The sequence below is a fragment of the Rhinolophus sinicus genome, linkage group LG13 (genome assembly GCF_036562045.2).
Source record: "Rhinolophus sinicus isolate RSC01 linkage group LG13, ASM3656204v1, whole genome shotgun sequence".
NCBI classification, from domain to species: Eukaryota; Metazoa; Chordata; class Mammalia; order Chiroptera; family Rhinolophidae; genus Rhinolophus; species Rhinolophus sinicus.
In genome coordinates, this window is record NC_133762.1 from 28,242,269 (window position 1) to 28,267,999 (window position 25,731).

At 52.8% G+C, this 25,731-nt stretch overlaps 1 protein-coding gene across 4 annotated transcripts in view; it reads left to right on the forward strand.

The window, feature by feature from the left end:
• Window positions 1-25,731, forward strand: part of CDH22 (cadherin 22) — a 123,195-nt gene that overhangs the window by 77,947 nt on the left and 19,517 nt on the right. For all 4 annotated transcript variants that reach the window (XM_074317219.1, XM_074317217.1, XM_074317218.1 and 1 more), the window contains 4 exons: window positions 6,914-7,081; window positions 10,797-10,990; window positions 13,681-13,934; window positions 23,156-23,292. In XM_074317219.1, coding sequence (XP_074173320.1) covers window positions 6,914-7,081; window positions 10,797-10,990; window positions 13,681-13,934; window positions 23,156-23,292 — 753 coding nt within the window. The remainder of the gene's footprint in view (window positions 1-6,913; window positions 7,082-10,796; window positions 10,991-13,680; window positions 13,935-23,155; window positions 23,293-25,731) is intronic.

Genomic DNA, 25,731 nt, shown 5'->3' on the forward strand with positions numbered 1-25,731 from the left:
TAATGCCAAAATGTACCAGACTGTGCTCCCGAGAGCCACATAGAGGGAGCCCGCCTCACCCTCCTCCTCACTGACACTGTGGGTTCATTGATGACTTTGAAGCAGGGAAGTGACATGCTCAGGTTTTCATTTTAACAAGATCCCTCGGGCTGCTGCTGTAGAGCATGGCTCGGAGGCAGGAACTGAATTCAGGGAGACCCAGGAACCCGGGGTAGGTACCCAGCAGAGAGCCCCAAAGGACAAACACCAAAGCCTGTGCCCCTTCACAACCCAGCCAGACTCCTTAACCTGCCTCATCTAGTTAGGGGGCCAGAGATGATGTAGGATTGGTTGTGTGGGTTAGTTGGGGTGCTAAGGAGGAAGGACGAGGGCTGACAGTGAGATCCTGAGGAGGACAAACCTTGGGAGCCTGGATGAATGTAAAGGACTAGATCGAGGCAGGCACCTGGGGATTCCTAACTTTAGGGCTTGGAGGGCAAAGATAATATCCACAGAAACAGAAGGACTGTGGATTAAGAAAACTATCTAGGAGCCAAGGAATTAGTGAATGTGCCCTGCGATCTGGTGCATAGCTAATTAATCCAGTTTTAACCATACTGGCTTTAAGATGAGAGGAAGAGGAGGAAAGACACATGAAGAGAGCCATCTGCAATCTGGGCGTGGCGCTCCGAGAATGGCTGGGCCTCTGTAAGCTTTGGTTTCCTCCACGTGCACAAGAGGGATAAGAATACCCATCTCCAATGAGCTCACATGGAGGAGTTCATTCATTCAGCAACTCTTTATTGAGCGCCTGCTATGTGCCAGGCTCTACTCTAGGCTCTCGGGATGCAGCAGTAGGCAAATCCAAGAGCCTGCCATTGAGAATACAGGAAATAAGCATGTGAGCACACAACAGAATGTCAAGTGGCAATGAGTTCCAGGAAGGCACATAAAGCAGGGTAAGAGGGCAGACTTAGATGACGAACTCAGGACAGGCCTTTCTGGGGAGGGGACCTTGGGGCAGAGAACTGAGTGAAGTGAGGGTGGAAGCCACGCCGTATCTAGGAGAGAGCTTGCAGGCCGAGGGAGTGTGTGAAGTGCTCAGCGCGATACCTGGTACCTAAATGGAAACCAAGAGGATGAAGATGATGATGGTGAAGAAACCTCAGGAGGTGGGGCCCTTAGAGTTGATCAGCTTTGGGGAGGCAGGAGATGGGGGAGGAAGAGACAAAACAGAGAAATAAGGGAAGGGCCGAGACTGAGTCTGGGAGGTGGCAGGAGTGGGCAGATGAAGGGTCAGACTCCAAGAGAGGGAGGAGGACCCCCAGGTTCTAAGGAAGGGCCTCCCCTATTGCAGAGGGTCAGGAGGAAGGGGCAAGCGGGGAGCCATGGAGCCTGGGAGGGCAGGAATAGTTAGTTCCCAAGAAGCCAGAAAGTAGGCACCAGACAAGATAGGTGAAGGTATCAGTGGGGTCCTTGTTCTAGGGTCCCTCAACTTTCTCGGCCTGAAAAGGTTCTTTGTTCACATTTCCCTGGAAGGGCCATATTTTTCCTCCCCTTGCCTTCAGCCCCACTACAAGAGCCGCCCCAGTGCCTTTCCCAGCCCCAGCTCCATTTCCCCAGCCAGGAATATTCCACTGATGTGGGTCTATATTTAGCAGCTGCTGCGAGGTACAGTCTGTTCTTGCTGTGCAGATAGCAGGGAGCAGAGCCGGAACGGGGCCTGAGAGGAAGGTGTGAGGGAAGGGAGGAGGCGGGGTGCCCAGTGCCAGAGGAGGAATTCATGTGTATGTTTTAAAGGCCAGGCCTGCCAGCACGCCCCCCTGCCAGCAAGTGACAGGAATGGCATTTGTGGGCTAATGAGGTATCACTCGGGCTCCAGGACCCCTTCTGCAGCATTTGGAGGGGACAGTGGGGGTGGCAAGGACCACAGCTGGAACTGGGGGTGATGGGTGAGAACAAGGCCGCAGGGAGCCGTGGCCAGGTTCTAATTACCTGCCCTGCCCACCACCACCCCGACAAGAATAGAAAGACTCTCTCAGAGACGTCAAGTATCCACTGACATTCTCAGCTGGGCCAGAGATGTCCATTTTCCTGGGAGGGGATGAAACTAACCTTTGTTGAGCACCTTCTAAGTGCCAGATCCCAGGTCAGGATGTTGAACTAGACCTGGTTTCTGCCCTCATGGAGCAGAGCCCGGCACATAGTAGGCACTCAATAGAGTTGCTGAATGAATGAACTCCCTGTGAGATGGGTATTCTTATCCCTCCTGTGCACATGGGGGAAACCAATGGAGAAGCCAGAAACAAACAGACAACTACAGGCTGTGCAAGGTAGGACAGAGAGTCCGTGGGAGAAGGTCAGGCAGTCAAAATGTTGATTGAATACCTACTATGTGCCAGACCCTATAGATAAGATGATGAACAAGCCCGGTGGATCTCTGCCCTCGTGGAACTTATTTATGGGGTACTCAACCCAGGAGTTGAGGAGGGGGATCTGCGAGGCATCTCCAAAATGTGAGCCCTGCTGCTGGAACCCTTATCTCATTTCATCCTCTCAGCAGCCCTATCAACTAAGTATCCCCATTGTATAAAATAGGAAACTAAAGCTCAGAGAGGTTCAAGAACTTGCCCAAGGTCAGATATCAAGTAAAAGGAGGAAAGAAGTCTTGAACCATATCTGACTCCAAAGTCCCTCTTTTTTGCACTGCCTTACATCTGAGTCTGTAGCTCCTGCACATAGTAGGCCTTCAGTAAGGGTTTAATAAATGCATGAATTTGCAGAGCGAGAAGGTTCCAAGAACAACTCCACGAGCTGATTTGGGAATCTTACCCCACGCCCCCCAGGAATGCACCAGCCCGAGGATGCTTCTCCCAGCATTGGAAGGCAGAGTGGGGAGTGGAATGTAGTAAGTAGCAAGCCATGCTGTCAATTCCTGCCATCCCTAAACAGCCCTCGTAGTCAAGTGCCTTTGCCATTCCTCCCACCCCGTGAATTTGGGTCAGGCTTGTTGGCTTTGGCCAACAGAATGTAGCAGAAGTGATGTTCTCTAAATTCCCACCTTAGGTCTTAAGAGACCTTGACGCTTTCACTCTGTCTCCTGGAACATGGTCCTGAGACCGCCACATAAGGAAGCCAGCCCAACCTGCTGGAGGACGAGAGAAGGTTCAGACAGGGTGAACTGCCAGACATGTACAAGAGGCCGCCTTCCAGCCATCTGACCCTCTAGTTAAATGCAGCTTTATGAGTACCCCCAGGAGAGGAAGGAGCCAGAACTCAATTTCCCTATCAGTTATCGTATAATTCACTGCCCCCAACATGGTGGTTTAAAACAGCAATGATTTATTACTTGTCACAATTCTGTTGGTTTGTTGGGGTCACTCACATGGCAATAGTCAGCTGGCAGATCAGCTAGGACAGCTGGCATGACTGGGCCTCTCCCTCCAGGCCTTTCATCCTGGGCTTCTACACAGCATGGTGGTCTCAGGGTTCCAAGAGGACAGGCTCCAGTGCACAAGGGCTTATCAGGCCTCTGCTTTTGTCACACTTGCTGATGTCCCATTGGCCAAAGTAAGTCGCATGACCAAGGCCAGAGTCAGTATGGGAGGCGACAACGCATGGCATGGATTCCCAGAGGTATGATTCATTGGGAACTGTTACCATAGCAACCTGTCACTGAGTGTAACCCTGGGGCAGGGTCTAGAGGCCTCCTGGTCACCCTGAGATGGCATCTGATCACACACTCTACAAGGCTTCATGACCCGTTTCCCAGAGAGAAGAGTTCAGTGTCCCCAGTTCCTCTAGAGCTAAAAGTGGCAGGGCCAGCAAGGAGGCCAGCATGTGGGCGTGCCTCCTCCCCCGCCTCAGAACCCTGCTCCAAGCCCCACTCAGAGCTGGGGTACTGAGCTTTTGGTACACAAGCGCATGCAGGCCCCAAATCCCATCACCACCCTCTACATTCAGTGAGATCCTACACATAAGTGACACACACAAAGCTTAGCATGCAGTCGGCCCCCCTCCCTGCCTTTCTGCCTGGGTCACTCAGGGCCTCCGGGTCTCTGGCCTGGTGGCCATGCCTCTGTCCACCTGTCTGTCTTCCCTCTCCTTTCCTGCCTACCCCCACATGTCTTCCCCCCTTCCTGTCCCTCTGCCTCTCTACTGTCTGTGGGAATGTTTAGTTTGTTTCTCTCTCTCTTGGTCTCCATCTCTCTCCACTGATCTCTCTCTCACTGTCCCCTTCTGGGTGTGTACGTGTGTTTCTCTCCGGCTTTACTGCTCCCCTCTTTCCTTCTCTCTTTTTCTCTCCCTGTAGGTCTCCCTCTCCATCTCCCTCACCTCTCCTTCTTTCTCCACCTCTGTCCCCATGTGCATGTCTCTCTCCCCGTGTCTCTTTCCCCCAGCTCTCACTAGGTTTTTGTCTGTCTCTTGCCCCAGGTCCCTTTTCTTCTCTCGTCTTCCCTCTCTGTTTCCTTCCTCCTTTATCCTCTCCTCTCTCTCTTCCCCTTCTCCTCTTTCTCTCCTTCCAAGGGGCAGAGGGTACAACAGGCCCATCTTCCCAGTACAGCCCCTGGTAGGCAGGGCTGCAACAGCTAACAGACCAGCTACAAAGACTTGGCTAACAGACCCTGGGCCCTGACCCATCCCCAGAAGGGCGCCCCCCTCACAAAACCAGTGTTGAGGTGCAGCATGTGAGGGGCAGGTCAAGGGGAGCCTGCTGCATGATTGAAAAAATGGCTTGGTTAGGACTGAGTAGAGCAAGGAGGATATTCCAGAAGCTGAGACAGGACCACATAAGTGACATCCCTCTGTCAAAGGCCCTTGTACCTGGTGATGGGTGAGGCAGGAGATACAAGGCGGGCTGGGCAGGGCAGTTGAAAGCATGGACTCTGGCCCCAGAGTGGCTGCTTGAATCCCGGTTGTATCCTTTCTATATGTGTGACCTTCGGCAAGTACTTAGCCTCTCTGTACCTTCATGTCCCCATCTGTAAAATGGGGATAATCACAGCACCTTCCTCATAGGGTGTTGAGAGGATTAAATGAGGCAGTTCACTTCAGGTGCTTAGAACAGTGCCAGGCCCACAGTGAATGCTCATCAATGTTAGTGACTGTCGTTACTGTTGCATGTAGTTCTAGGAGATGAAATTGTGTACCAGTGGTTCTGAACCGATTTTGCCAGCAGGGCCATTTGGCAATGTCTGAAGACATTTTTGGAACTGGGGTTGGTGGGGAGGGTGCTGATACTGACATCTAGTGGGTAGCATTATCCTGCCAAAACGTCCATAGTGCTGAGGTTGAGAAATCCTGTTTTTGTAGTGAGGTCTTGTGGTTGTCCCATTTTACAGATGAGGAAACTGAGGTTCAAAGAGGTGAAGAGATTTGCTCAAGTCACCAGGCCAAAAAAACAGCAGATCTAGCGTTGATCCCAAGTTTATCTGCTTCCAAGACTCCCCTCTTCTTGGCGAGACCAGTTCTGGCAAAGGAGGGGTGAGGAAGGGGCCTACTGAGGAGTCTCAAAGGCCACTGATAGAGGGTCTGTATGAACTCTGATTAGATAGAGTAAACATACCATTTCTCCACATGGTCCCACAAAAGTGAGGCCACCCCCTAGGTGCCCCCCCAGCTCCCCTAGCTACACACACACACACACACACACACACACACACACACTGCAGCCTCTTCTCCCATTCCATTGCCTTTATTGGAGTCTGAAGGCTGCTTGGGGACATCAGGACACAGGGATTGGGTTTTATGGGGCACATTGTGGGGCTGCTGGTGCATGACTCCACATGGCACTCAGGCCTTGGGCACCACCTGTCACCACCTGGCGCTCGGCAGGCTGGAGTGGGTCCTGGGGGAGGCTCTGAATGCCTCATCAACTCCCCACTCCACCCTGGTCTCCCACTGGCAGGGAGACAAGAAATACAGCCTTCGCCTCAGCAGAATTCATCTTGCAGTCACCCCATCCTGCCGTCCCTCCACCCCCACGTCCATTAACAGCTTGAAGGATTGTCTGTTCAGCCATTAGCTCAGGCCTGGACAGAGAATCTGCTGCCAAGCTGGGGGCCAGGGGCTGGGGCTCCAAGGGCCAGGGGATGACGTAATCATGGAGGGATGTGAGTGAGAATGAGTGTGTGTTAGTGAGCGTGGGCCTACGTGATCGCGTACGTGCGCGTCTGTGTGCAGTCCTACGTAAGTATGTGAGACACACCTATGTGTATGTAGAGGTGAGTGTGACTCCATACTGCGTGTACCTGAGTGTGGGGTGGCGGGGAGTCCAGCTCACTTTGTTAGACACTCCCCAAGCTGCTCTCCATGTCTGGCTCTGGGCCAAGTGCCACTGACAGACGATCAGGCACAGGCCAGGTTCACTCGGGGAAGGTCACCCTCACATGAGACCCCCAAAGTGGGATGGGTTGCCCAGGGGCTTACACAGTGGCAGGTTCTAGCCCCTGTGCTTCCTTTCAGTAAACCGAACAGTCCGTTATGTTGCTTTTGTGTTGTGTGTGTGTGAGTATGCGGGGATGGGTGAGAGTGTGTGTTTGAAGGGATTGTGTGTGTGTATGACAGTGTGTTCAAAAGTAGTGTGTTAGCATGTCTATAGAAATGTTTGTGAGTGTGTATGTGTCCGAGCGTGTGGGAGAGTGCGTGTTTGAAAGTGTGTATGAATCTGATGGTTGTGTGTATATGTGGGAGTATTGTGTGTGAGGGTATGGGTGTGTGAGTGGGTGAAGTATTGAGTGTGTGTGAGCACATTTGTGTGTGTGATGGCTGCTGACCCTTGCACCTGTGCTGTGGCCATGACCATGTTTTCTGTGCTCCACCCACCCCACCCCCTGAACTTGAATGAGCCGCCCTCTGCCTGTGCAGGGGTCTTCATATCAGCCAGCAGTGCGGCTGGTGCGGCATCCTGGGCCTTACCCTCCCTCACCCACAGGTGTGATCCGGACGGCTGTGCCTGACCTTGACCGCGAGAGCCAGGAACGCTACGAGGTGGTGATCCAGGCCACAGACATGGCGGGCCAGCTAGGCGGTCTCTCAGGCTCCACGACCGTCACCATCGTGGTCACGGATGTCAATGACAACCCTCCCCGTTTCCCACAGAGTGAGTGACGTCTTCCCAGAGGGAGGAGACCACATCTGTGTCTGTTAGCCCACCGGAGCCACCCACTGAACCCCAGAACCCCTCCCATTGGGCTTTCATGGGGGTGCTCTGCAGGTGTCTCTTCATCCTTCTAAGCCATCGCTGACCCCAAGTTCACTTCTGGCTTCCCACGAAAAGAGGGGCTCCCATCTATCTGTCTGTCTACCCATCCAAGTCAGCCACTCACCCCAGCCCCGCTCTAATTATGCTTCTTGCAGAGCAGGACCCTAAAGTTGTCAGATTTTCCATACATCCAAGGAATAGCATTACCTTTCCACCCCTCACCTTGCTTCCTGCCTACAGGGAGCCCCCACCTGTCCACCCACCTGAACCTCTCATGGCCCTTGTACACACCCCTATCCTGCGTATTGCATAGGATCTGCCACTGACCCAGCTTGCAGCTGGGGGATGGAGGGGGAGGATGGACAGAGGCTGCAGCCACACCCAGGCCGAGGGACACCATAATTATGCCTGGAGGAGCTGAGGTTTGGAGTGACAGGTATTTCCCTCCTCCTCTGAACCTTGAGGGCAGGATTCTGTGCTTCTGAATTATGAGGTCTTTCCACTCTCTGCTGTCTCCTGGCACAGCAGGGGCTGGGGGCTCTCTGGCCCAGTTCCCCACCTCTTCATCAGCCCAGACAGCCCCTCTCTCCCAGACCCAGGCCCGAGCTGTGCCTAGGAAGCCGCCAAGGCTGGCAGAGACTAAATGCTTCGGGGAGCTGGGCTGATTCTTATCAGGCGAGTCATTACTCAAGGTCTGCTGCTCTCACATTAGGCCCCGCCACAGGGGACTGACCCCCACGAGATAAGGGAATCTCATCCCTTAGCTGAGAATGCAGCGTCATCACAGCCTAGCCTCAACCCAGACACGGAGGGGGGTGGGCAGAGCCCGCCAGCCACTCCCCATCATGAGGAACCTGGCACAGAAGCCAGCCCACCACTTGCTCCCCGAGCCCAACCCCACCTGCTATGGGGAAACTTGAGAGTACCAGGTAGAGGGGTGGGGGCCACCCAGTTGTGCCAGCTCTGAGCTGGAAGGGATGGGACAAAGAAGAGAAAAGGTGCCCGGACCCCAGGAAGACTCTTATTTATTCATTCTTCATTCCTTATTTATTTTCAACATTTTCTTATTGTGAAATATAGCACGCAAACAGAAGGGTGTAAAATAGCAATATCAATGTAAATCGAACTCCAGTAACCACCGGTCAGGACCCCAGAAAACCCCACAGGCGCTTTCCTGATCATCACTTCTCCCCCACCCTTCCTCCAGAATTAACCAAAATCTGTTCTTATCATCATTACCTCCTCGCTTTTCCGTAGGTTCGATTCACCTGTGTGTGTATCACCTAACATTAGAGTTCCATTTCCCCTGCTTTTAACTGTATATAAATGGAATCATAGAATACAAAATATTTGTGTCTTGCTTTTTTGTCTCTCAAAATTATGTTTGTGAAATCGTATGTTGTTGTTTGTAGCTGTAACTCACTCATTTTCATTGCTGTATAGTAGTCCACTGTTTATCTCATCTACTGTTGATGGACATTTGGATGTTTCCAGTTGGAGGCTATTATGGAGGATACTGCTTGGAATGTTGTTGCCCGTCTCCTCGTGCCTTTTTGTACACATTTCTCTAGTGCTTATACAGAGGAGCAGAATAGCTGGCTCAGGGGACATACTCATCTTCAACTTTACCAAATAAAGCCAAACTGTCTTCCACCATGAAAAAATGCATGTGTCCGTTGTACCACATCCTCGCCAACACTTGGTACTGTCAGACTCTTTCATTTGTGTTCATCTGCTGCATGTACACAGGTCACTCATGCTGCTTTTCATTCATTCACTCACTAATCACTCACTCATTTCTTTTATGTGACAGTCTGGTGTTCTGCCAGGCACTGAGAATGCCTGATGAACAAGAGACGTGGTCCCAGAAACTCATACCCAAGAGAAAGAGAGGAGAGGGGAGAGGGAGAGAAGAGAGAGACAGAATAAACAGAACGTGATAGGGAAATGCAATAATTCTTACAATGGGATACGCTGGGGGCCCTGAGCACACAGAAGCAGAGCCTGGGGGTCTGGGAAGGTTCCCTGGAGGAGGTGACTTTCTGTGAGACTAAAAGAGGTGCGGTAATTGGGGAGGCCAAGGCAGAGAGGAGAATAAAGAGAGGGGATGCCTGGAGGTGAGACACAGCAAGTCACATTTAAGGAATTACAAGCTAGAGTTGGGGTGGGAAAGTGGGGTGATGAGGCTTTGGAAGTCAGCAGGGGCCAGGCAGCCAGCATCTTACAGGGCCCGCCAAGGGGCTTGGATAACCCCATCAGAAAGGCAGTGGGGAGCTACGGAAAGGATTAAAGCAGGGAAGTAGCATGATCAGCTTGTTTTAGAAAGAGGCCCCCCAGCTACTGTGTGAGAATGTCCACATAAGGGGGTATCCAGACCTGTGTGGGGAACCCAAGAGATAATCCCCACCTCCACAGCCACTGCTTCATCTGCACAAGCCCATCGTTCAGCAAATCACCCTCCCCTCAACCTTGGCGTTGAGAGGAGAGAGCAGGGTGCTATTCGCGTTCCAGCTGACCTCATTCCTTCTGGTTTTCCATCTGCTTCGCCCCTCTAGCCACAATGGTCATCTCGCCATTCTTCAAACATGCCAGGCATCACACCCACCTCAGGGCCTTTGCACCTGCTGTTCCCTCTGTCTGGAATTCTCTTTCCCAAATAGCTGCTTGGCTCACTCCCTCACCTCCCTCGGTCTTTTGCAAAAATGTCATCTTCTCAGCACGGCCTTTTTTGATCACCCTATTTAAAACTCCACACACACCCTTGTCAGCACTCCCCATTCCCTTCTTGTGCTTTATTTTTCTCCAAAGTATGCATCACCATTTGACATACTGTATGTCTCACTGATGTAATTGTTTAATGTCTTTGTTTTTCCATTAAGAGGAAAGCACTGTGAGGACTGGGATTTTGATCTGTTTTGCTTATTGCTGTAACCCCGGTGCCTAGCGCTGCATATGGGACATCACAGCTGCTCAATAAGTATGCAGACAGGCAGGAATCAATGTCACTCACATTGACTGCAAGAGAAAAATCCACATGAAGCCCCACCGTTTTAATACTATTTGATCCATTTGTTGACCAACTGCCATGTGCTCGGCACTGTACTAAGCATTTTACAGGTGTCGTCATCTGTTAGGTTGGTGCAAAGGTAACCACGGTTTAACAGGTTAAAAATAATTGCCAAAAAAAACGCAATTACTTTTGCACCAATGTGATAGGTTAATCCTGATAACAATACTGTTTGGAAGGAACTGTTAGGATTCCCATTCTACGGATGAAGGAAGCAAAGCTCAGAATCACACAGCCAGGACTGACCACAGAGCCTTGGCCCCCGTGCTCCTCTGCCCTTCCCACTGGGCAGATGGGGAAGCTGAGGCCCAAGGAATTGCAGACACTTTCCCAAATCATTCAGGGTCAGAGTTGGAACCTTCCTCTTTGCACTGCCTCCCACATTTCTGCAGAAGATACACCTGTCCTGGCACCACTCTGGCCAAGCTGGGAGCCCCTTGTAGGTCCTGCCCTCCCTGGAGCCCTTCTGGACCCCGCTCCCCTAGAACTGGTGGAAGTTGGGGTATGGGCTGTCCCCATCCCTGCTCACAGCCATCTCCCCTACAGAGATGTACCAGTTCAGCATTCAGGAGTCAGCCCCCATCGGCACGGCCGTGGGACGAGTGAAGGCCGAGGACTCAGACGTGGGTGAGAACACGGACATGACTTACCACCTCAAGGAGGAGAGCGGCAGTGGTGGCCATGTGTTCAAGGTCACCACGGACAGCGACACTCAGGAGGCCATCATCGTGGTGCAGAAGGTGCGCTACCCCCAGATGGATGGGGGGAGATAGGCCCCAGGGGATGGAGCAGCCAAAGACCCCACCCTACTCCACTCCAGAGATTATTTCTGTCTAGAAACCCAGGACCAACCTGGGAAAATGCTGATGGTTGCATTCCCTTTTACAAGTGAGAAAATGAGGCCCCATGAGGTTGAGTGACTTGTCCAAGGTTGCACAGTTAGTTGTCAGAGCCCGGATTCAACCCAGATTTGAATCAGGGCTTTTCATCACTGCAGTGGGCTACTTCACGTCCACACCAGGGCCTTCCATCATTTTGTTTTAACCTGAAGGGACATCTTTATGCCCATTTTTACAAGTGAGAAAACAGGCTCAGAGAGGTAAAGGGCAACGCCCAAAGTCACACCTGTAAAGGGTAGAGTTGGGATTTGATTCCAGGTCTGATGACTCTTAGCTCTCTCCTTCCTGAGTCTAATGATCTGCCTCACCCACCAGGAACCAGAAGCCAAAAGTGCAATCTCAGTGATCCCTCTGGGGAAGGGGATGGCGGTCAAATAAAGAAGCAAAAATCCATCTTCCAAGACTTGGTCATGGGCTTGGCAACTCAGGGCTGTGCAGACTGCCCACTCCAATCCTGCTCTCCCATGGGAGGTCTAAATCCCTTGCACTGGTCCTCACATGGTTGTAGGTCTTTGGACACCTCCAGGGATGGGACGCTCACTCCCTGCCATCGCCCAGCTCTTCCTTCTCCCAGTCAGCGAGACCTAAATCTGCTTCTATCAGCCTGGGCTCTGCCTTCCGCGACCCACGGAAACATCTGCCCCTCACAACCCTTCACTCAATAAGCACATCAGGACCTACTTTCTACCTGGCCTTGAGGGTATGAAGAGAGAAAACACCCACTTTCTTCAACTACTCCCCAGAGGATAATAATATGACGTCTGATAGTTATAATAGGGTTTACAATGTGCCGGTTGCCCTTGAACTGCTTTCCATGTATTAACTCATTCCATCCCCACAACAACCCTCTGAGGTACTATTATTGCCTATTTCATAGGCCCTGAGAAGTTCAGTAATTTGCATCCAAGATCATGCATCTTGCAGAGCAGAGTAGGGATGTGGGCCCAGGCAGCCTGGGTCCAGAATCCACCCTTATAAGCATTATGTGGTTTTCAATCTTCTGATCTCCATTTGTCCTCACTGTAAGATGAGCCCATTTCACAGATGGGGAATTGGAGGCCCAGAGGGGAGCAACATCACAGAACAGCAGAATCTGGCTCCATGCCCAACCTTGGGACACCAGCACAGCACTTGCTCTCACCCCCAGTGCTACCCCCTCCTCCCTCTCCTGCTGGGGGGGAGCCCTCCTGCTGGCTCCAGCACTGGCGCCTGAGGTGTCTCTGTGGAGTCAGCACTGGCTCAGGGAGTAGAGCCCCGCCTGATTGATGACCTGGCTCCAGAACCCATCGCTCACTCCCAGGCCAGGCCACAGCCTGCCTCCCTGCATCCTGATTTCCCAGGCAACAGGACCGAGGAAGGAGGTGGCCCTTTTTTACTGCTGGAGAAGGTGGGCGTGGGAGGCTCTGAGAGAAAGGGACGGTCCCTTCCTCTCGCAGGGCAGGTCTCTAGGAAGATCATGCTTTCCTTCAGATAGCTCCCCTTCCACACAACTGAGGGGCCTGCAACCCCACCATTGCAATTCCTCTTTGCTCTAAAGCAGGGGTGTCCAAACTTTTTTCAATGTTTTTCACCGAGGGCCTTATGCGGTAAAATACACAAACAGCCAGGCCGCTCACTCGAGGTGAAGTACGTATTGCCTCACCTGGTGTATTTAAGTAAACTAAATATATTTTGGGAATTTGCTGCGGGCCAATTAACAATGGATCATGGGCCGCAGTTGGCCCGTGGGCCGCAGTTTGGACACCCCTGCTCTAAAGCATTGTCTTTAGAAAGCCATAGCCAACGTGCAGCCGTGGGGCTCATTCATCAGATGGTCACCCATTAACACTCCCTGATGAGAAGCAAGGCTCAGCATGGGTTTAGCCAGATCTCCAGGAAAGCTCTAAGGCTTATCAGACTCAACTGGCATTAGCTGCTGCCACTTATGTTGCATTTAATCCTCCCAACTGAGGCCCAGAGAGGCTAAATAGATTGCCTGAGGACGCACAGCTGGTCAGCAGCAGAGCCAGTGCCCTTTCCTCTCGTGGGATTAAGGGCCAGGACTTGGGAGCCACACTGCCTGGGTTTGAATCCTGCCTCTGCCACTGACTACCTGCTAAGTGACGTTGGGCAAGCCACAGGGCCCATCAATTTCCTGGTGTGTAAAATGAGATAATACTACAAGCCTCTTGGGGGTGTTGAAAATTAGGTAAGTTCACATATTTAAAGCATTGGCACATAGTAAGCGCTTTGTAAATTAATAAATTAATGAAATGCCCCAACATACTGCGCTGGGTGGTGAAAAGCAGGATGTCAGTATCAGTTACCCCTGAGAGACTCTATGTCCCTAGGCAAGAGTGTCCCCCTGAGGAACTCATTGTCTCCACCTGTAACTAGAGAGGGTTGGTCTGAGTCTCTTCCCTGTGCCCCTGCGGAGTCTGCGACCTTGGGCCAGCCCCGCCCTGTGTGAGCTCACCTCCCCCGCTGACTTGGGGTCTGGCAGTATCCCAGCAGACCCCAGCCCGCTCACCAGCCCTCTGCTCCCTCCCCAGAGCCTAGACTTCGAGTCCCAGCCGGTGCACACCGTTGTCCTGGAGGCCCTCAACAAGTTCCTGGACCCCCGCTTCGCTGACCTGGGCACGTTCCGCGACCAGGCGATCGTGCGCGTGGCCGTGACCGACGTGGATGAGCCCCCCGAGTTCCGGCCGCCCTCTGGCCTCCTGGAGGTGCAGGAGGACGCGCAGGTGGGCTCCCTGGTCGGCGTGGTGACTGCGCGGGACCCCGACGCCGCCAACCGGCCCGTCCGGTGAGACCCCCGCCCGGGGCCGACGCCTGCTGCCTGCTACCCCGCCACGGTCCTGCGCACAGACTGCGGGGAGAGGGGGAGGGAGGCTGGCGGAGAGGAAAGGAAAAGACAGGATGGGGGGAGGCGGTAGAGACATGGTCACAGGACACAGCTGGGGTTTTGAGACAAAGGAACCAGCTGTGAGAACAGTCACGGAGAGACCAGGGACTCAGGTCAAGGAGGGAGAACCAAGTGTGACTGACACAGCAGAGGGAACCAGGCGCAGCCTGGGTCCTCCTCTCTCTGTCCACACGGCGCTTTCGGGGGCCCTCAGCTGCTCCATCCATATGCCTCTGACCCCCATTCCACAGTCTTGCCCCCCTCTCGCTCTCAGCAGCTTCCCTGGATCGCCACTAGGCACCTAAAACTCGTAGCGTTCAGACATTAGCTCCTGGTCAAACCACCAAAACAACACTCCACTCCATCCTTCCAGTTGTTTTGTCAAACATGTGGGAGATAGCCTCGACTCCTGTCCTCTCACCTCCCTCCAAGCCTTCAGCAAATCCTGTCATCTCCACTTTAACAGTGTATCCAGAATCTGACCCCTTCTCACCCCTCCGCTGCCACCCCCTGGGCCAGGCCACCGCTTTCTCTTGCCTGGATTACTGCAGCTTCCCGCTATCTGGTCTCCCTGCTTCTGTCCTTGCCCCCCCTTAATGGAGAATGGGCATAGGAGCCAGACTGATCCTTCCCAAATGTAAACCAGAGCGTGGCTCTCTGCTCCAAAGGCACCTCTCTGGCTCAGAATAAAAGAACAAGGCCTCACAATGACCCTGAGACCCTGGGTGATGTGTCCTCACTGAAACCTCTCACACCTCACCCCGCACTATCCTCCTTCCCCTGGTTCCCTCTGCTCAGTCATGCTGACCTCCTCGCGGCTCCACAAATGAACCAAGCTCCCCCTACCTCGAGGCCTTTACAACTGCTGATCCCTCTGCCTAGAATGTTCTCCCCTTAGTATGGCCACAATTAGTCCTCTCTCTTCCTCCGGGTCCTTGTTCACAAGTCACCTTCTCAGTGAGGCCGCCCCTGACCACTCTTTCTAAAATGCCCACCCCACCCCCACTCTCCATATCCTCTTCCTCCTTATCCTGGGTCCTCATTAGCCTTCATCACGACCGAACATACTGCCTCCTTTCTGCTCACTGTCTCTCCCACGAAAAGATAAGCTCCGCGAGGGTAAGGATTTATGTCTATGTGTTCACCACTGTCCCCTGAGGGCCTGGCCCAATGCCCACCACGTGGTGGACACTCACTGTGTGATGAGTGAATGAAATGTAAAAACAGAACGATCGGGAAAAGAGACAGAGAGAGAGACTCACAGAGGTGTGGAGAGACCAACAATGAGAGGCACAGATCAGAGAAAGAGGAGAGCTGGTGGAAAGAGGACAAGAGTAACTAAGAGAGACAAAGGGACCTACCTGGCGATGTAGAAACAGAGAGGAGGCTTGGAGAGAAAGTCAGAAAGAGAAAGAAGTAGAAACAGACACAGGGAGAGCGAGAGGCAGAGCAGAGGGGAGGGGTGTGGTAGCACTGTTGGTGTCCCTGGAAGGATTTAGGGGCTGTGGAGGTTGGGGAGCCCCTGATTGTGGCCCTGGTTGGAAGAAGGTCAGATAGAAGAGAAAGGAAAAAGGGTTGTAGGACAAACTGATCCAGAGAAGGAGGGCTGGGGTGGGAGGAATGGCTATTATTGGACAGATGGGAAAGAGTTTCTGGAGCCCCCGCTCCCGCCCTACAACCCCTGTATGTAGTCAGTGAGTGATCTCTGAGCCAACTATGTGCCCAGCTCTGTGCCGAGCATTGGAGGGAGTGGAAGGGAAGTTAGTTTGAGGATCTCTGCAGTACACGGTTCCAGTGGGTAACATTCCCATCCTCATCCATGTGAATGGCTCTCTTGAACTTGTGCAGTGCACAGCCTGTGCAACCTTGTGTGGCAGCCCTAGATAACAACACAAAGATGCCATTCTGCGTGGGCTCCCAGACTGGGAGATAAACTCAGGGGTCTGGAAAGACTTCCTAGAAGAGGCAGGAATTAAACTGAGCTGGGTACCTGGGTCTGGTCAGGTGTAAATATGAGGGGAAGGGCATTCCGGGCAGAGGAACAGTTTGTGCAGACGTATGGAGGCAGAGGAGGGGTAGACGTGGAGAAGAGCAGACTGTGATAGCTGCAGTGGACTAAGGAGATGAGGCAGCAAAAGCGAAGTCTGCCGGTCCTCAAGGGCAGGCTGAGGGGCTCAGGCTCTTCCAGAGGTCCAGATGTCTGGGCGCCTCCACCCTTCTCACTGCCCAAACCACCCTGCCTCTGTACTCCCCCACCACCCTTCCACAGGGCTGTCTGTATAGTCTTTCAGCCTCCCCCTCAGCCTCTGGCCTGCCCCAGACTTCTCCAGGGGGGGCATTATCACCCATGTTTGTCAGGGGACTGAGACTCAGCGAGGGAGGAGGCTTCCCCCGGCTTTCACAGGGAATGAACCAGGAGTAGGAGCCAACTCCTTGCCTCCCAGGTCAGGGGTCCTGTCTGCCTGCACCCCTCCTCTCAAATGTCGCTCTCCACACCCCTCTCAGTCTCCCTCCTCCCTCCTTTCCCTTCCCTTCCCTCCTGCTTTTATCTGCAGGAAAGGGCCAACTTTGAAACCTGCTTCTCACCTTCTTTCATCTCTCCTTGCAGCCCCTTCCCTGGGGCTCCTCAGATGTGGAGGCGGTGAAGAGCTTGAGACAGGGCCAATTTAACACCACAAACATTTACCCAACTCCTCCTCCATGCCAGGCCCTGAGCCAGGCCTGGGGACTCCGGAGAGATGACTCAGCCAAGGGCAGAGCTGGGGACGAATGCCCAGTCTGTAGGGACAGACATGGAAAGGGAGGGCCAGTGAGGGGCTGAAAGAGAGGGGGTCCTCACAGGCCATATGTGCTGCCCAGGGCTTGGCTTCTATCCCAGCTCTAAGGGTCATGGGCTCAGTCAACACCTACACATTGAGGCATGTCCAGCACCATTCCAGGCAAGCAGAAATAGTGGTGACAATACTCTGTCCCTGCCCACATGGACGCTGCCTTATCCTGGGGGGAGCCAGTCAACAAGTGGTTAAGGTTGTTGACAGAAGGCAACAGATGATTAAATGGGATCATTGCTTATAAGAGCTATGGAAGAAAATAAACAGGGTAGTAGGATAAGGAAGCATTGGGGCCACAGGGGGTGCTTTGGGTTAAGTGGTCAAGGAGTTGACAAAGGAGCTGAGATCAGGATGATAAAGAGAGAGCCAGCCATGTAAAGATGTGGGGAAGCATATTCCAAGTAGAGGGAATAATAAACGCAGAGGTCCTGAGGCAGGAACAGACTTGGTGTGTTCCTGGAACGGAAGTGGTATTCTGGGAGGTTTGGCCTAGCACAGTAGGTACCTGGGAAATATGGAAATGCGGATACATAGCGTGATTTTTCTGAGTCCCTGCACTGGGGAAAGTGAAAGATGCCTCACACTATTGCATTTGTGCCTCAGGAGCTATTTTAGTCATTTTACAGAAGAAGAAACTGAGGGTCAGGGAGGAGAAGTGACTCGCCCAATGTCACTCAGCTTGAAAGGGAAAGAAATGGGCTTTTAACCCATGATGGTTTGCTTCTTGAATCCAGCCTTCTGCCATTTCCCCTGTATTTGTTACTCTCTGTGGTTAGTGCAGTTCCCAAATTGTGCTGTGCCCTCCCCTGTGCATGAGTCAGACATGGGCCCACCAGAATGAATCTGGTGACAAATCTAAGTCTGAGTGGCCTTGGGCTGAGGCAGGGGCTTGAGGACTAAGGAGCTCCAAGGAGGGGAGTGAGCGCAGGCTTCTCGCAGGTGGCCCTGAGCAAGAACAAAAAGGATAAAGATGGAATAGAAAAGGGTGCTCTGAGGTGGAGTGACGGTGAGCGCCGGGTGGCAGGAATAGAATCATGGAGCCAGGAGGTTACGTGCAAGAGCAGGGCAATCAGCTGAATGAGCTCACCTGAGAGGGTTTGGGAGATGACAGAGGGGACAGGCTGTGAGGGACCTTGAATGTCAGGTGAAGGAGTAGGACTTGATCCTTAGGCAGGGGAAAGCCTTCGAAGGCTTTCCAGGGAGGGAGGATGGACTCATTTCTGGAATAGACAGCCTTGCAGATAGCCTGGCCATTTATCAGCCCAGCCATCGTCCTACCAGCCCCAGCCCCTTGGGAGTCTCCTTTGAACATCGAAAAACAGGAAAGCCCGCAAATATTTCATTTCCTCCCAGCACGCCACAGTGGGTGCAGCAGAAAATGCATGGGCTTTGGAAGCAGAGGAGACCTGGGTTTGAATCCCAGCTCAGTTGTAGAATTGTGGGGAAATCACTGCACCCACTCCAAGCCTCAGTTTTCCCATCTCTAAAACGGGCATCCTGATAGCACCTGACTGATTCGTTTATTCAAAAAATAGGTATTGAATGTCTACTATGTACCAGATTCTGTGCTCAGGGCTCCCGAGGTTGGAGGGAGGATTATGTGTTTGGACATTACCATTTTTCTTCGTGGTCGGGACACCCATTTCTCCCCTTCATTCTGCAACCGGTACTAACCACGTACAGATTTCCAGGCATCATGTGTGGGCTTTGAGTGTGTGCCCTTTCAGTGTGTGCCTTCCACTGGGGGTGGGGGTAAGAGGGAAAGAGTCATAGAAATGGTGGAGTGAGTAGAGAGGAATCACGTGATTGGGGGACCAATCTTTTTGTATCTGAAGAGTCCTCTCCACTAGTAGCTAAGGTAGGGTCTGCCTCATTCAACCTGCTGTGTGTATATGTACATGAGCCCAGACACAGAAGCCTGTACACCCATGAGCCTGGAGCTTTCGTGTTTATTATGCCCGTGTGCGCTCTATGTGCACGTATGTATGTGCATTTAGAGAAAACTACACGCACACCCAAGCCAGGAAGCGGTGCCCTCCCCATTCTCCCACCTTAACCCAGGCAACAGCAGCGTTTTGTGTTCATAGCATGTGGGAGCCGGCAGGTGTACCTGGCTGGCCCTTAGGAGGGTATCTTTAGACCTGGGGCTCTGGACAGATGTGGGCTGGGAACGTGGCTCTGCCACTCACCAGCTCGTTTGACCCAGGACTCGGCACCTGGCTTCTTCTGAGCCTCAGTTTCCTCCTCTGTAAAATGGCAGGGGGCATGATGACAGTACCTGGGAGGATTTAAGGAGCTCGTGCAGGTAAAGCCCTTACAAAGGCCTGGCATGAAGTCCTGCTCAGCAAAGAAAAATCAGAGCTACTCCGTACATCCTGTGGCAGGTGTCCAGTACTGTTATGTGTTTTATTAGTAGTCACTTGTCTAATCTCACAAACACCCTGTGAGATGGGTATTATTATCTATTTTTATTGTCATCATCATCTCCATTTTTAAGAGGAGGAAACTGAAGAAAAGAGAGTCAGTGACTTGCCCACAGTCACGTAGTTAGGTTTCAAACCTACTGGGAAGATGGGCACAGATCCACAATCCTGACCGCCATACTCAGGCCTGCCTTGCACATGTGTGCGTGCACACGCACAGGCATACATGCACGCACACGCATACTCACTGACACATATTCACATTCTCTCACTGCACGCTCTACCCACTCCTTCCTGGCCTCCAGGTCCTGGCCAGCCACATAAGAAGCAGGATGGTGAGATCTGAGCAGAACCTCCTAGACCCAAAGCTGCCTCCTGTCCTTCTCAGACCACTGGCAATACTCCAGCAACCACACATGGTGCCTCCCAGCCCCAGGCACGCAGACCACACACGGGATTGGAGAGACTCCTATGTTACCCCTTGCCAGACATTTCTGAATAATAATTAGAATAACAATAGTTCTCACTCACAGAGAAATTTTCCTGGAACTCAGCGAGGCACCTTATCCCCCAGCTGGGCATTTAATCCTCCAACTACTTGCAAAGTAGGATTATCATCTCTATTTTGCTGAAAATTAGGCTCAAAGATGGAAGTGACGGAGTCTGGGGTCAACCTGGACCTGGATCCAGACCCAGGGCTGAGCAGCTGCCTCTTGTGCCTTTGTTCTTCCAACTGCAAAGCAGTAGCTCACACACACAGACACACACACATCACTCACGTATTCAAGTCTCTCTCTCTCTCACACACACACATACACACTTACTTTCCACCCACAACACAGACCAGACATACAACTCATGCACCTACACGTGAGGCACACAGCCTCCCCCCGCCCCCGCCTCCCACATTTGCCAGGCCACACTCCTTGCCACATGCCATGCCCATCCCACTCCTCCCTCCCACTCACTCGCTGGCTCCCTGAGCTGGAACAAAACCACCTGGGCTCAGCCAGCCACACTGACCTGCAGCCCCAAGTCTTTAGCTGGGTAATGGTGGCCTCCCACCCCTTGGCCTTGGGAACAGTGCCTCCACTTAGATTCTAGTCCCCCTTCCCCTCTGGGAGGAAACAAAAGAGAAAAACTAGGAAGAGGAGGAAAGGAGGAGGGAGGAGAAGAGAGGAGAAAGGTCTGAACAGAAAGGGAAGGAAAAGCAAGGAGGTAGTCTGCATCCTCCCGCAAGCCCTGCCTCACACCCAGCCCTGACCCAACCCTCAGAAGCCCCAGGCTGTGTCATCACCCTGGCCCTCTCCTAGACTCTGGTCTCCTGCCCGTAAATTCAGGAGGAGCTCTCCATGGCTCCTTCCAGCTGAGCTGACACTCAAGAGTCTGGTTCTACCTCCTTTGGACCCAAACATCTGACAGGGCCAGGCTGGGGGTAAAGGGGACCTGAGACTCCATTCAATGCAGCTTTGAATGGGTCAACAGCTAGAAAGACCTTTGGGTATAGAGTCCCAAATTTGGGTACAAATTCCAATTCTGTGACAGTCCCTGTGCAACCTTGGGCAGGGTCATCACTAGCCCATAGGGTACTTTTGCATAAATAAAAAAAAAGCCCCCCTTTGAGAAGATACTTTCTGCACAAGATTACATGGCTTGGCAAGTAGAACACTGGCTGGACTTCACCCCCCCTTTCCCCCTTCAGCCTGGTACCTTTGTGCAGGACAAACCTGCATCACCATACTCGGCAGTCCTAACCTCGGCAGGTTTCCTCTCTCAGCCTCAGTGTGCTTATCTGCAAAATGGGGAGATCACATCATCCTCACAGGATGCCATGCCATGAGAGACCTCATCTGTCTTGTTTGCCCCTTTATCCCCAGGGCTTCGCACAGAGCAGCACAGAGAAGGCACTCAATGTCTAGGCATAAAGGAATAAATGGAGGGATGGCTAGAGGAAAAGCAAGCTACAAACTGTTAAGTGCTGCACAATGGCTGTGATTATCACCTTGGGTCTGAACCTTCCACACATTATCACCCAGGTCAGGAGGACCCAGACTACTCAGGAGCAAGGAGGAGGTAGACTTAGCAGCTTAGGGATGGGGAAGAGCATTAGTGGGGACTCGGGACTGGCTATAATGCCCACTACAGCCATATGCACAGCCCTTTGCAGTTTGCCACAAGCCTTCGCCTCCACTATGGCAGTAAATATGAAAAGAATAAGGGCTGTCACCTATGCCCAGATCCATGAATCACCTCCTCTAACACACACCAGTGGGAGATAAGTATAAATCACCCCCTTTTCCAGATAAGCACAGAGGCCAAGAAGGTCCAGTGACTTGTCCAAGGTCACACAGGTAGAATAAATACCCTGTTTCCCCAAAAATAAGACCTAGCCAGACAATCACCTCTAATGCATCTTTTGGAGCAAAAATTAATATAAGACCCGGTATTATATCATATTATATTATATTAGTAAAATAATATAATAAAATAAGTAAATAGTCTTATAGTAAAATAAGACCGGTTCTTATATTAATTTTTGCTCCAAAAGATGCATTAGAGCTGATTGCCTGGCTAGGTCTTACTTTCGGGGAAACACCGTAGCAGTGGATTCAAATCCAGCTCTGACAACTCTCAGACCTGTGCAGTCCCACTGGGTGGCATTATCCCCATTCAACCGATGAGCAAACTGAGGTTCAGAGAAGTTTGGTAAGGCAGCCAAAGCCCCACTGAAGGGTCAGGTAGGGCTTTGAGCCCTCAGCAGGGGTGTTTCTGTTGTCCTTGCCTCCCTGGGCCTCAGTTTTCAACTCTGGAAGTAGGTGAAACGGCCCCTTTCCTCCTGCCTTTGGGAGGAGCAGGTGCCTCGGACGGAGCCCCGCCCACTAAGCTGCTTTGTCCTGCAGCACAAAGAGTCCTTGCTTGGCATTCGACGCCTTTGTGGGCTGTGCAGCCTGGCGGCACCCCCGCCCACGTTATCAGCGCCGGGAAGCAGCGGCCAGCGCTGGCGGGGGCCTCTCTGGGCTGCCGCCGGAGACATGTGTTGGACACGGGCCTTTCAGGCCTAGAGCCGCCACACAAAGGCCGGGGAAGAAGGCGGAACAAAGGGCTTTTTCACGCAGCAGCTGAAAAGCCGCAGATTAGCTCGCTCGTGCTGCACAGGCGGGGAGGGGCCAGCAGCCTTCCCCCCCAGACCCCTTCCATACAGCATCACTCCGCCCATTTCTCTGGCCTGGGGCCTCCATGTCCAGGCGGCTAGAGAGAGCCTCATAACTCCAGAGCCAACCCCCTCTCTCCTGCTCAAAATTCCCCTTAGCCTCCCCTCCCCCCAGTCCGTCAAACCCCTGAATTCTGTGCCCTGGTGTTCTGATGCCTAACTCTCCCCACTTCCCAGTTCTACCCATCTTGCGCCATTTGCTATTTCCTGAATAATTCTTACCTGCCTGCCTTTGCACCTTCTGTTCCCCCTGCCCCATGCCAGCCCTGCCCCCTTCTCAAGTCCAATTCTAGGGTCATCTCTTATGGAAAGATAAGAATCGAATATCCAGCAAGTGCTAGCTCTGTGCCAGGGATTCTGCCCATTTCCAGCCCTCACAACAACTGTGGGGTGCAAATTGTTAGCCCGGTTACTCAACTGAGGAAACTGAGGCTCAGAAACTTTGAGCGCTGCGAGTGGTCCCACGGCAGGTACCCAGTGTAGCTGAGATGCAAACCCAGATCACCTTTCCCTGTTCTCTGTTGGAAACGGTTTCTCTGCTCCTGTGTCACCCAGGCAGTTGGTCCCTCTTTTGGGGTGAGTTAGGGTGGGGGGGTATGGGAGGGGGCTCCGCCTGGTCCAGGACCCCTTCAATCCGCCGCACTCTGCGTCCCACAGGTACGCCATCGACCGCGACTCAGATTTGGACCAGGTCTTTGACATCGATGCGGACACGGGCGCTATCGTGACCGGCAAGGGACTAGACCGTGAGACAGCCGGCTGGCACAACATCACGGTGCTGGCCATGGAGGCCGGTAAGCGGAGGGGAGGAGCAAACATGGGGGCGGGGTAAAGGCTTAGGGGCAGGGCTGAGGCGGGGAAGAAACTGGGCAAAGCTGGTGGCGTCGGAGGAGGCAAAAGCGAATGGGCAATAATAGGGATGCTGGAAGGATCTCTCCCCCCCCCCCCAGTCAAGTGGGCAGGGCCAGACTTGAGGCTGGTTTTCTTTCCTCAGCATTTGTTAATCACCCACTACATACCAAGCCCTGTTGTAGAGGCTGGGGAATACAGCCCTAGAACAAGACAGAAAAGCTCCTGTGTTCTTTGGGAGGAGCTAGACCTGTCAACACACTGGGAGAAAGGGCGTACATCAGATGTCAGGAGACGTGAAGCGCTAATAAGAAACGGGAAGAAGAAAGCAGGGGGAGGGTATGGGGATGGAAAGTGTGTTGTTTCTCTTAGGAGAAGGCCTCTCTGAAGAGACATTTCAACAGAGACCTCAGTCAAGTAAGGGAGTCATGCCCACAGCTGAGGGAAGCGTGTTCCAAGAAGAGGGAAGCGCCAGTGCGAAGGCTCTGAGGTGGTAGTTTGCCTGGCCTGTCAGGAGGCCAGTGTGTTGGAGAGGGCAGAGCGGTCAGTCATTGCAGGGTCTTTGGGCGTTCCTCCAAATGATGTGGGAGGTGCTGGGGGCGTTGAGCAGAGCGGGGATCTTACCTGACAGGATACCTCTGGCTGCTGCATTGAAAGTAGAAAGTAGGGGCGATAGTGCCAGGAAGGGAAGATGGTGTCCTAGCCCATGGAGATAGCCATGGAGGAGGTGAGAAGTGGTTGGCTTTGGGAGACAGGATGAAGAGAGAGCCCACAGGACCTGCTGATGAGATGACATGGATGTAATATATGGAGAGGGATCAAGGATGATTCCAAGATGCTTGGCCTGAGTTTCTGGAAGAGTGTGTGTGTGTGTGTGTGTGCGCGTGCGTGCACGCGTGCATGTTTCACAGGCACACTTTAGTGCAGCTAGGGAGATGTGTGAGAAAGAGAAAGCAGGGAGGCCTGAGACATTGGGTCTAGAGAAATAAGGCTGCAGAGGTAAGGAACTAAGAGCATGGGGATCCACGGAGCACCAGGACAGGAAACAGTGCAGCTCCAGGCCTCTCCCATAGGCTGCCTGAACGTGCTGGCCTCGCCCTGGCAGCTCTCAAGGTCTCGGAAGGCAGCAGAGCCACCAGTAGGCAATCATGAGGCTCGGAGCCTCAGGCACGTGCCATTCAAACTCCCCTCTGCACACCTGGGCCCCCAAGCTCCTCCTGCCCCTGTGAACCCTCCTGCCAGCCTTCCTCCTCCTCTTCCTGCTGGCGCCCTCCCACTTTGCTGTCCCCACCAGCTCATTCCAGGGCTGGGGCCGAGGAAGTCCCTAGGCTGAAGTTCCCTTCGTCTCTTTCAACTTCAGTTTAAAAGAAAATACAAAGCTGGCTCAAACCTCAGTGCTGGCTGCTCCCAAGCCTTTGAATCCACTCCGCCGCCAACCACATGAAAGGAAGATAACAAAGGTGGCTGGAGAGGAAGTGTCGGCTGGACTGAGGGGACGAGAGCTCCCCCTCCCTGCCCCCCAGAATCTGCTCCCTGCACAGCCAAGGGGACTGGCCTGGCTGCTGGGCAGAGATGCCTCCTCTCCCTCACCACATATACAGCTCCACTCCCCCAGCCTGTCCCACTGTCTGACCTCCCAGCACAAGCGTGCCCTCCTTTGGGTTTAGCATTGTGCTTCTACCCAGTGAGTCTCTTTCAGAAAGCAGCTAGAGTAGCAGACAAAGTCTGCAATGCTGCCATTTCACCGGAGGAAGAATGTGGGGGACATTTTACGCTGTTTACTTAATGCACATGCTAGGCTAGTCACTTTCTAGAACATGCTTGTATTGAATCGTGATCAGTAACAGATCAGCACCCATTTTACTGATGGGAAAATTGAGGCTCTGAGAGTTAGGAGACTTGCCCCAGCATGTGCAGCGGCAGAACTGGGATTTGGACCATGTCTGCCGGGTTCCCACCACAGCATTGCTGTGCGGACTCGTTTTTCTAGGTGCTTTCTGAACCCCACCCCCATTCCACCCAGCAGTCCCCAACATCTGACTGTGGAGAAGGAGAAGACTGGTCTCTGAGCTAGAGACCCTCCCTCTCTGAGCCTCACTCCACAACTTTTGCCCAACCCGCACCGGGATATTAATCAATGGGAAAAATGAATGGTTGCCACTTCCCAGTGCTGGTGGGAGGATTAAGTAGGATAATTCAGAGAAAGAATTTAACCTAGTACTTAATACGTGCCCAGTTCATGGTATCTATTGATCTTGACACTGTGCACTTGACTTAAGCACCGAGTCTGTGTCAGGCACTTTCCAGTGATGTGCTCATTGAATCTTCCCACCTAAGAGGTCGATTCTGCTGTTATCCCCTTGTGTGGATGAGGAAACTGAGAC